At 31.9% G+C, this 12,873-nt stretch overlaps 1 protein-coding gene across 1 annotated transcript in view; it reads left to right on the top strand.

The window, feature by feature from the left end:
* Nucleotides 1-2,363: 2,363 nt before the first annotated feature.
* The window catches only part of LOC105427038 (LON peptidase N-terminal domain and RING finger protein 3), a 37,154-nt gene continuing 26,644 nt past the window's right edge, over nt 2,364-12,873 (top strand). The window contains exon 1 of the mRNA XM_011638570.2: nt 2,364-4,985. Within this exon, the coding sequence (XP_011636872.2) occupies nt 4,424-4,985 (562 nt within the window). The 5' untranslated portion in view covers nt 2,364-4,423. The remainder of the gene's footprint in view (nt 4,986-12,873) is intronic.

The raw sequence follows: 12,873 nt of genomic DNA, 5'->3' as shown, positions 1-12,873 counted from the left end.
GTAATTGAAATATAACATGGACTTGCGAGAACGAGATTAAATAATCGTTAACAAAGACGTAAGCTCAAAGGAAGCTATGGATTTTAATGAAATTCATATTAACAATGATTTATATTAAATTATTCATAATGAAATTCGCAAAACGCTTCCTTCGCCAAAAGGAACAGGTACGACATGTGGTTGCCTTGTCGACTGTGTGTAAACCATTTACGTAACGACGAGAGATACGCCGTATTTCGATGATTAACAATTTGTTTTGCGATCGGCAAAGGTGACTCTTTGTACGGCACAAATACCTTACGTAAGACAGTAGATAAACGCGCGTATGCAGTTGGAGATTAAGCGCGCGCGGCTTTTCGGATTTCGAGACGAGATGCAATTATCTTTCATCCGCGTCCTCCATATTTATCGTGTTTGAAATTGAACGAAGTGCTAGACTGTCAAACCCACTTACTACTTGTCATTGGTTTCTTGTTACTTGTATCGATATACAATCAATTATTAATTTTAAAATTTTCCATATAATATAAGTTGCTTCTCTTAATTCTACATCCTCTCTTTGGAATTATTAAATAATACAAACCGTTTGACAGAATAATGACGTTAATCGGAAAAAATTTTAAATACACAATTTAAAAGCATAATTATTTTTTCATATGACATAAACATTATTCTAATCTCTATAAATATAAATAATAATTATTATTATAATAAATTTTAAATATAAGATATTAAAACATTTGTATTAAGAAAATTAGTATTTAAACATTAAAATAAGATTATTAACTAAATTAAAAATTTTCATATTAATCTTTCTGAATATCTTTACAATCTATTTTAAATAATGATTATAAATTAATCTTGAAATGATTGATTATATTCTTCTTATATAAAATATATACGATATTTTTATATTTAGAAGTTATTAAATATGGTAGAATCATCCAGATTTCATAATACTGAATTTCCCAACACATAATGATACAAGAAATAATATGTATAATACACACGTACATCTTTCCCATGTATCATCAAGAATTCTCGCTATTTGCATCTCATATGATTAGGCAGTAAATTTATTCGTAGAATGCTGAACAATTACAGAAAATTGTTAGCCAGCAAGAGTGTGTCACCTCAGATTCAGATTCAAAAAAACGTTACTTAAGCATATTAAAACGGGAATATCAGGAGACACGGTAGTATCTCGGATGTCAAGTCAACCAAGAACACTACCGTGTGACTTTACGAGAGTCGGCGAGTCGGCATTATTATGCGAGCGAAATTATCGGAAATTATTACTAAACTGGAATGAAACAATAAGCATTTAATAATCATTAATTTACTGATGTTTTTACATTTACAATCTTTCGATTATTTATTTATATTATATATCGATACACATATTCAATATTTTTCTATTGAATAACATCATTGTACTTGTCACATATTCTGCTTATTCACTACGTCATAAATGTGTAATTTAAATATCTCGAATAATCACGTAAAAATATGCGGTATTAATACGCGCATTTGTTATTCCGACTATTGACAGTCATCCACCTCACATCATGAGGCATAACTCGGTTACGTATTCGATAATTTCGAGCACGATTCAACCATACTACGTAAATAGCAAACACGCATATAGTAAATAACATATCTGTATATCACATTGATCATAGATTTTAAAACTTCTATTAATTTTAAAATATATTTCGCTGAATTTTTATATAAGTACATGTTGTATTTAACACGAATTATAAAAATACTCTTACGTCAATTAAAATTTTAATTTATAAATATTAATAAAATTGCATATTTATATTATTAAAAAAGACATATTTAATTGATAAAAATTATGCTTGTTCAATACAATCATGTATTTACTTATTTATAATATTAAATAATAAAAATTTGTGAATTACTAATATAAATTGCTAATTGTATAAATTTTACATTTACCCATACATTTTTAAACATTCGTAGATTTCAAGAAAAATATATGTATAAACCCTTTTTTACATTATACATAAATACATTATAATGATATATACATTCAAAACTTAATTTATAAGCATTTCATTTTTTTATTTCATCTTTCTAATCAGATTTTCACGATTTTTGCTCGGAGAAAGTCAACTTGAAATTTCGATTTACCATTAAATTTTGATATAGCAAATAAGTATACTTCATAGGTGGCAAGTGCAAGAGGTTAATCACCTCGTGAACTCGCCATATATTGATCTCTCATTCTGAATTGCCCTTTCCCTTTGCCGTTCTCGCAGTACGCAGTTCAACCCTCTCCTCTCATTTCGAAGAGCGGGTCCTGTGGCGTCTGCGTATTCCTTTTACGCACATGCGTGTATCCCGCATCAGACAAGCGGGATATGTCGAGACGGAATCATCATGCTCAGTGAAAACTCTGAAGAGCAGAAGACTGACTGATTTGCTAGTGAAAAACAATTTACTCGATAAAAAAAATTTTACATTCGTTCCATATTATTGGTCCATATTATACATCAACCGTGCAATCACGCTCCTTCTCTTCGAGATACGCCGTCATATAGTTTGTGCGACGTTCGAGACGAGACCATTCCCGTTGGAAGAATCCGGTCGATCGAGCCAAAGTTACAACAAGTGTCCGGGAAGGTATCTTAAATAAAGGGGAGGTATCTTCTACCGCGCGATTCGATAGAATATTGTTCAAAAATCGTTTATAATTAAGTTCGAATTGAGACTCAATTTTAATAAAAGCAGCTGCGAAAATGTGAAGGTTATTGAATAGGAAATCGAAGCGATTTGATACGTCGCTGGACTGACCGATAACGGAAACATTGATCGACGTTATTGAATTTCAAGGTGATATCGATACTTATATAATCATATGTGATAAGAAAATAGTGTGAGTTTTTATTTCATTTTATATAAACTTTAAAGTTTATAAAGATATTCAAAAAAGAGCATTTTTTTGAACAGATTATATGTTTCTATTAAATAAAATCTAGATAATTTTATTTCATAATCAATAATATATAAATCATATTGCACCACAAAATGCCCTCGAGAGAAATGACGAAACAATGGAAAAATTTTAATTGTAAATCATTCTGTATAATTACATGTTCCATGTAATTATATATAATATGAAATTTCGTATGAATATTTTAATCGATAAAAAATTAAAATAAAAGCAATTCAACGAAGACTTATTATTATGCCTTATAATAAGAAGATGAGAAAAACTAATACGACAATCATAAGCTATTATAAGAATAATCAAGCACTCTTTTATGATAAGTTATAACAATCGAAAATTGAAAAAGCGAAAGAGATTCATAAAAAGAAGAAAAACGATCATAATTTTCATGCTCTCTTGAATCATCTACGACTCGTAGACAAAGCAATAAACCTCTTAAGGAACACTTGGCGGATAAGAAAGATCAAGAAGAGATATCGTAGAAAGAAGCTTGAGAAGAATAGGGAAAAAAATCACGGAAGGTTTCACGAATCGTTGAAATCGATCAAAAGATATCGCACGTCGCACCGTTACACATGACAATAACAATTTGCTCAATAATGACGGCCGGAGATCAGAGGGCACTCGACAGACAAAGAGTCGAGTTTCGCTGTGACGCGACGGAGTCTGGTCGAGTGGGAGCAGCATCGGGAGTGCGGCAACAACACCTACGCACCGCGGCAGACACGCCGCTACGGTGCAAGTAAAGCGGCAACGCGCTGCTCCGAGCTACATGCAGCGTGCTCCGTAATTCCCTCCGCGACTCCCTCCCAGAGAGATCCCTCCATAGCGTATCCGCGTGCCGCGTGGCGCGCTGGCTTCGTGTCTCGAAGGCGGCCGCGCTCCTCCACCGCTACCACCGCCACCAGCACCGTCACCACCACCATCCCCTGCTGACGGTCGACCGAGCGGCCGACTCTGACAGTGGCTCGACCGACCGATGACAGCCGAGGCGTCAGTTCTCAGTGCGCCAGCGTGCCGTGTGGAACGGTCGCGCGTGCGTTAACGTGCGGAACAGCACGCGTGGCGGACGGACGGTCAGCTGTCAAACTCCCTGCGCGTCGCCTCCGACCGACTGCGACGGTCCCAATGAATCCCGCGCCCGATGAGTGATGAATCATCGTCGTCTGTCTTTCCGGGATCGAGTGATTTCTGATCGTGCGTGATCGTATTCCTGATTTCCAGTCCAAATCGCGTCCAAACGTCCCGCGTCCAAATTCCCACACGTATAATCCCCGGAAGATGTACGTCGTCTTCGACATCACGAAACCGGCATCGAGCGGTTTTTATTACCGAGCGGACGTCCGACGCGCGTACACGAGTTACTCGTAGAAGAAACGACGTCGTCGCGAGGGGATATATACTTCGCTTTTCATTCGCGAAGAGTGACACACGGGGAAGAACGCAATGACGGAGCTTGCCAAGGAGGCGTTCACCTCCCGCAATTATCATCTGGCAGTCGAGCTGTACGAGCGATGCCTGAAGCAGCAAGGGCCGAGCTACGACGTGCTGCTCGGTTACGGCGATTCCTTGGTCAAGTGCGGTCGTGTCAGGGAGTCCATTGAGATCTACTCCAGGTGCTTAACCGCGACGTCTGTGCCGGCTGAGAGACTGAAACATCTGGCGACCGCACTCCTGGAGGACATGGTCGGTATCGGGATGAGCTCCAGACGGAAGCTCGAGACATCCTTCGCGTGCCCCCTGTGCGAGGGTACCCTCTGCCAACCGGTGACCACCAGCTGCGGTCACACGTACTGCAGGAGCTGCGTGGATCCGACGAAGAACTGTCGCGTGTGCGGGACAAAAATCGCTATTGTGAGTGAAACGAATGTACTAGTGCAAAGACTCGTGGAGAGATGGTGGCCACGAGAAGTAGAGGCCAGTCGGGCGAGGCACGAGGGTGATATCCTCGTGAGGAAGGGTCACCTAGGTCAAGCGCTCGAGAGATACAACCTGGCGGTTCATCTTGGTAAGGAAATTACATTATCACTCCTCGTCACTCTTATTTGTATCACACAAATATAACATTACTTTGCTACATTTAAGTCATTTAATATATTTATATTATCGATAATACCGATCTATGATTAAAGTTTTCACTGTACAGAATGAAACAAAATAGCTTTTATTGGTTAACCAAACAATTAAATATTAATTGTTTGTTAACTCGATATTTCTATATAACTTCAGTATATAAAATGTATTATATGAACTAAAAATAAATGAATAAATTTTATTTTTTTATAAAAGAATAACAATAGAAACTCATTATTCAATTTTCAAAAACCAGCTATTTTTAATTCTTTTGCGAGCAAAGAGTAACAACGTATGGTTATATAAAGATTATTACGAAACTTCTAATCTGAATAACGTTTCAGACAAGTCGATGAAAAGTATACTAGTTTATCATTTATGTTTCATAATGCTTGATTTGATCAAAATCGCATATTATTATACAGATATAGAATATTTTAAAAAAGTCATGCCTTTGTGAAGAAATTGAATTTTTATTATATTATTTATTATTTAGATTAATATAAACAGATTAATTGTTTGAAATAATTGCTTAAATTATTTGTCGATCTAGTTTATTTATGTGCAAATATACATCATATGACTGGAATCAATAGATTTTTAAATAGCAAAAAATGATTAAGAGAAACATCTACATCAAAAAGATTTCAAGGATTATTTTAAAATTATATTATTCAGAAAACAGTAATAGTGATATGTAATTCTGTACTGTAAGTTTACTCATATAAATTGATTTACTCATATATAATTTGCGCAACGTGAATATAATATTTTAAATTGGAGATAGAATTCAGATGAGGTTAACAGAGGTGTCTTTCCTGTGTGTCTGAAAAATTATTAAAATTATTAAAATAAAAATTATTAAAATAAAAGAATTAGGACCAAGGCATAAACATCTTTTATACGCTGATAAAATTCATTTATACTATTATTTTGCCAACCGCTAATTATTTTTTTAACGGTTAAAGAGTCACAAAGGATATAGAATATTTGAAAAATCGGTCATTTAGGAAACTTGGACTCTGAGATAAAACACAGGTCGTATGCTCATCTTGTCTATAATAGATCGTCTCTCTGTCTTTTGTCAATCATAATCTACTTCACAGGAATTTCCGCGATGCGAAGATTTCGCTCGACTTAAAATAATAATCGATAAACAATAGGCCGAAACTTGTAAGCTGCGCACAGAATTTATCTTATTCTGGTTTTTAGAATTTGGTTTTCTGGACGTGTGTTCACGCGAATATAGTGTTAATATTATAATATATTTGATTTGTCGATTTTATTAAATTTTAAGATACATAAAAGTGATTGATTTGCTTACATCTTTCTTGTTTCAGCTTCCGACTGCTCATAAATACTTCCTGTGCTCATAAATAAATTATCATTGCATAGTTAATTTAACGAAGAAGTTAAATAAGAAAATAAATATAACAAATATAAAAATAGAAATATTAATTAAAAAATAAAGCATATTAACAAAATTTTTAATATATAATTATTATATTTATTAAAATTGTATCAAAAAACATAATTTATAATTCAAATGATATAAAAATATTTTATTTGTTACAATAACATTTGTCATGATAAATAATTATTTCTGTCAAATTTAAAGATAAAATTTAATCATGCATCAGCAAAGTGTAAAAGAAACTATGGATATTGCGCACAAAGCAAGTTAAGAAAAAGAGATGTTTAATGATATTAACAATTACTTGACATTTTGATTAGATATTTACAAAATAATTAGGTATTTACAAAATTGTCTACAATCAGAACTACTTTTAGAGTCTAATATATGCGATTTAATCTTCCATTAAAAACAACACCATAGCCGATGTAATTCTTTAGCTTTTGTAGCAGACCATGAAAAACCAAGTAATATTTTATCAAGAAATATTGAAGAAAATAATGATATTCTATAAACATATTTGTCTTATTTGTCATATCTCTCTTTTTCTCCAATAATATAACTCATTCACTCACACATATTCACTGTTTTATTCATTTTTTCTGCAATTTTTTGTCATTTCGAGCTAAAAAGAGATTACAACTATTGACTTCAATTAATTAATTTACAAATATTTTTTCTCTATCATTTCAAATGTTTATTTTAAATTTTTTGACATTTAAGAATCGATTTCTTTAATGAAAATTTGATGAGGAAAAAAAATGAAATTCTTCTACATCTCTACATCTCTACGCTATATCTTTTACAATATTTATTTTATTTTTAAATTAATGAGTAAATTGATTTAATTTAATTATCGAATATATCATTAATTACACCGATTGATACTGTTACTTTTCCTTCTAATAATTGTTATTTACAATATACAATATATACAATAGTTTGTAATAATTAGTTTTGGAATAGAAAAAGCCAATTAAGTTGAATTACGGAAATCCGTATTCTTTCGTGCATACTCGAGTGCATCGGACGTGTGTGAAATGCGTGGAAAGGAAGACGTTCGCGTTCGATTACGACGATCACGACGACGCCGTTAAGTTCACGGCCAGTCCGAGGCGATTCTTATATAACATTTCTTGGAGATATCGGTCTGAATCGACGACGTCTCATCCGGAGACACGCTACGTCTACCCCATGAGATATGTTGTATAAATATTTATACATTCTGAATCAATCCTCACGTTTTTTAGTATTTGACTTGCAAAATTGTATTTTAAAATGTTAAGTTCTTCCTTCATTCTCGAGCATTAATACATACCATTTTTGTCAATTATAGACGATATTAAACGTATACTTAATAATACATGTTCATTATTAATATTTTATTTTTAATTTTATTTTTACTATTTATGTCATAACGACGAAATATATTTCATATTTCTGTATCGTCTTCTCTGTCTTATTAAATTTAATTTTCCTAAATTGTAAAAGAAGAGCTATTATATAATTACATATGACCAAAGAATGACCATAATTAAAAATCTGTGATAATAAAAATTATGTTAGAATTTAATAAAATAGTATTAACTTTCTTTAATGTTAAGTTAATATTAAAAGTTATTCTTGTTGCGAGTTGATTGTATATCTGAATGATCAATTACGTCATCTCAACCTTCATCATCGATTTTCGAACTATAAAAATTATATATATATATATATATATGATTCTCTATTTTCGAGGCTGTCGAGTAAAAGAATTACCAAGAACAATGACGCGTATACGCGATAACAAGTAAGCGTTTCATGACTAATCGACCTCGCCATGATCGTCCTTGTTATCTTCGTCATTACGTGTAACATGAGATAAAATTATTTAAATTTTTCCGCGAAAAAAGTATTTAAGAGACAGGAAGAGAGACACATATTTAATTAGGCTTCCTGTCACCTAAGTACCTACTCGGTATTTTTAGTGATCAATAGTTGGGCAAACATAAAATTGAAAATTATGAAAAAATTTCTACTATCAATAGCTCATAATGGAAATCAAAAATTTCACGAGTATATGAGGAGAGCGTGGAAATAAAACTGGCAGAGAAAGAACTTAAAACATCAAATATATACAAACGCGCGGATATAAATACGCAAGATTATGACATACAATATATCTTATTTTAGATTTGAGAAGAATGAAATTGAAAGATGTGAAGAAAAGAAAAGCACATAGTTATCTCTGATAAGCGCGATAGAATCGTAGGTGCATCAATATTAGATTTTCTCGATAAATGCGATTAACAAGTGACGTAATTGTTTACACGCATGTGACGCGTAAATATTGTACGTACAGCATTGAGTCTCTCCTTCTCTCTCATCTTCTCTCTCTCTCTCTCTCTCTCTCTCTCTCTCTCTCTCTCTCTCTCTCTCTCTCTCTCTCTCTCTCTCTGTCTGTCTCTTTCTCTATTCGCGAATACATTAAACTGTACAATAAATTGTCGGATTAAAACGCAAGGATTACATAAAGCGACGTTATCGCTCACGATGTTTACTAATGAGTAGTTTTACGTAGAAATGAAATTTTAAAGATTAAAAGAAGATCTTGCTTCAAGAACAAAATGGACTATATACGAGTAGCAGTGCTGCCCTCGGTCGCACCTGCATCGTTCACCTGGCCTACAGGTCGATTACGGTAATTTTAATAACGCTCTTCAATGACGCCGCGCACTATACTTTACAACAAAACTGGTTGGCAGACACTGAGAGAAAATGTATCTTATTTCGTCAGTAAGTTATATAATAAGTGAAGAAATTATTACAATTCGGATCCTTTGTGGATCTCTCATCTTAAAAAAATCTTGCTCTAATTAAGATTATTTTGCAAAGATAAAACTGCTTAGAAAATATTTAAAACGTATATCGTTAATTATTATAAATTATATAAATTTATAAATGATAATTTAAGTTTAAGATTGTTTTAATTTGATATTGCAAGATTTGTTAATAAAATAAAGGTAACGAGATTATTAAAATAATATCGAATAAGATGTTTGAATGTAAAAGTCAAAAAGAATCGTAAACAAAAAAGACATAAAATATAATTTCAAGAGAAAGAGATATATTCTTATCCCTTTTCTATGAGAATCTACACTACAGGCGTTGATGATCTGGTTGAAAACATCTTCGTCAACAGACGAGAATGCCAGAGACACTCAATTCAGTCTGACTAATTTGCTATTTTAGTCAGTATAAGCCATTTCTAGTATATAATATTTAGTTAATAAAACATATTATTTTCTAAATTTCAAAAAATTATATAAAAATAGAATTGAATAAATTTTTTTTATTAAATGTTCCGTAGTGAATAAAAATTTATTACATTTGAAATAAAGAAATTGAAAAATTTTCTTAATTTATAGAATATAGCGATTCGCGCAAATTGCATTATTGTTATTGTATTAACCATTTTTCCAAGATTTCTATTCAGATATACTCTTTTTTTATTTCTGATGTAAATTCGATACAAAGAAATGATATTCAAATCTCTTCTATATTTATATCTTCATAAATTAATTATTTTCATACTTTTACAGTTTCTCCTTGTCTTACGCTTTTCTTTCTTTCTTTGGAATTTGTAATTGTCGTCGATTGAGAGTCACTGTTTAAAGAATACCACCCACAAGCGTATTTTGCTAAGAACGATTCTCTCGTCTTTTTCCCTATTCGCAAATCCCGGAATTTCGTTTCTCTAAACTCTAAAGGCAGCTATAATTAAATGCGACGCGCCGCTGCGCTTATATAGTACAAATTTAGCGTGTGTCGCGTCGCGTCGCGTCGCGCCGGTGCAACGTGCTCGACGAAATAAAAGCGATGACAAGCTACGAGAAGGAGCGCGCTTTTACACTCCTTAACTATGCACGCGAGCTCCATATATCGGACTCGCTTATATAATGATCGCCGACGCTGCGTTTCTCGTCGCCGATAAGTGTCGTCGCGAAATTACGCCGGATTCAATGGACATAGCTGAATAATCCACATCCATATCCAATATCATTGTTACAGACATGCAAATTAAATTAATCGTCAAGTATGTCACCTTTTGATTTTTTTTCACCGTTTTCTTAAAAATCTTCTAATCAATTTTATAATTAGTTTTTATTAATTTACATTTATACAGAGTTTTTAGAAACATATTATAAATATACAATTATAAATATAGATATATAATGAAATTTTTTTATTTTAAATTATTATATTAATTCTAATTAATTTCTCTTTTAATTTCTAATTAAATTTTTGTTGAATTAATTATTTTATATATATATATATATTAATAATGTACATTATACATATAACTGAAGTAAAAAACCTATTAAACATATAAAAAAATGATATATATAATTATATACTTTAGTTAATTATTTCTTATTTAGAAATATAACTTTAAAAGGAAATTAAAGATAAAATTTTATATAATGCATAAAATGATATAAAATATTGAAGATTATCTCACAATCATTTATCGACGCAGTGTATTCATTTTGTTCAAACTCATTTGCTCATCACAACGTTTGTCAATACGGTGCGATATCAAAAGTCTCTCAATATACGAAGCGCTTATGCAAGATGAAACGTGATATTAAACTGCGCATGGTTATTAGAGATAAAACAAAATGCGCAAGAAATTATTTTAGATTAAATTCATTTCGGTGATATTTATAATTTTCATTTCTCTCGTACTTTCAAAATATTTTCTGAAATAAATCGTTATCAAATAAAAATAAAAATAAATTAAATGCATTAAGTATTGACAAATATTTAAATTTTTTTCTTTTTCTAATAACAATTCTAGTAACAATTTTTTTCAATGTTTTTATATTATTTTTATTATGTTGCTTCTTAATCTTAAATGATTAAAAATTTATTACAAATTGCTTAATTACTTAATTAAGCAATATATTATAAATTATATAAGTATTTAAGTTATATTTAAGTTTAAGTTACTTTGAGTTAATTACGTTTAAGTTGTCTTTAAGTTTAAGTTATCTTATTAAAGGTATTTATTTGTTGTAAAAACGCACTTGAATTGTCATAAAATAAAAAAAAATATATTTGTCTTGTATTCTATAATAAATAACAATTGTACATTTTGTAATTGATCAAAGAATATTTTAAATGTTACTATCATTATTGGTGACATTCAAAACATGTTTATCGAAAACTATTTTAAATTCATAAAAATAAGGTTACAGTAATCCTGATGACCTAATTTAATCAATTTAATCAATTTATCAATTTAATTTCTACTAATAGATCACAAATAGCTTTTCATGTATCATTTTCTACTTCGATCAATGCTGCAACAGTCGAGTAAAGAGTCCTGCTGAGCATTGTTGAACGCTATAAATAACGTGAACAGTGGTACAATGTTATAAAACGCATTAAAAGCTTTTTGATGCATTTAAACAAATTTAGTTTTAATGCATGAACCGTGTTGAAATACAAGATATAAATTAAGATATAAAAATAAAAAGATTTAATATAATTCTACAATGTTATAAAAAAATATTACTAGCTTTTAGATACTTATGTATCTAATTTATAATATATAATATATATTTACAAAAATTTATTTAGTCAATATAAAATAAAATATCTTCTGGATTAATGAAATATATTCGCACTTCTTTTGGGTCTACTTAAAATTGTTTGTACACTGAAAAATCAATTTTCAACGCATCAAAGAATGTTTCTCCTTTAAGATCTGATAATTAAATCTAAATAATAAAGATCTCAGAAGAGCAAATACATACAAACATCATATAAAGATACAAATTAAATAAAATTCCAGAAATTCTATCTCGATTAGAATGATGTATTTCCTCCAAGGGAAACGCATTAGAAGAACGACGCGTACCATGGAAAACACGTCAACCTGCGGGCGTGCATCCCAAGAAACCTCGCGAGTCCCTACTCGACCCCGGCACGTGCATGGACCTCTGCCAAGTCCGAGATGTCATCGTCAATTCGAGCTATACTCGGTTCTACAGGAAAAGCTGTCGCACGAGAGGACAGCGGCTCCGGCGGGTCCTATCGTATCAAGGACGCGCTCTCGTAGTGCTCCAACAATTTGCAAAAAGAGCAATGAGAGCGATCATTTTCGGGTCAGGGTCACGTCGATTTGTGGTCCCGTGAGGAAAGACCTCGAGGGGAAACTTATTTTCGAACGAGTCCGTCTCTTCTCCCTTCTCCCTTCTCTCTCTCTCTCTCTCTCTCTCTCTCTCTCTCTCTCTCTCTCTCTCTCTCTCTCTCTCTCCCCCCCTCTCTCTCTTTCATTATTTCTTTTGGTTTATTTTGCAATTCCTCACGATGAATTATAGCTGGATCTTAAAAAGAATATTCTTTTTATGTCTTTTTA

The sequence above is a fragment of the Pogonomyrmex barbatus genome, unplaced genomic scaffold (assembly GCF_055798465.1).
Source record: "Pogonomyrmex barbatus isolate J1 unplaced genomic scaffold, ASM5579846v1 scaffold8, whole genome shotgun sequence".
Classification (NCBI taxonomy): domain Eukaryota; kingdom Metazoa; phylum Arthropoda; class Insecta; order Hymenoptera; family Formicidae; genus Pogonomyrmex; species Pogonomyrmex barbatus.
The sequence above is the reverse complement of the archived record's forward strand: the minus strand, read 5'-3'. Positions and strand labels throughout refer to the sequence as shown.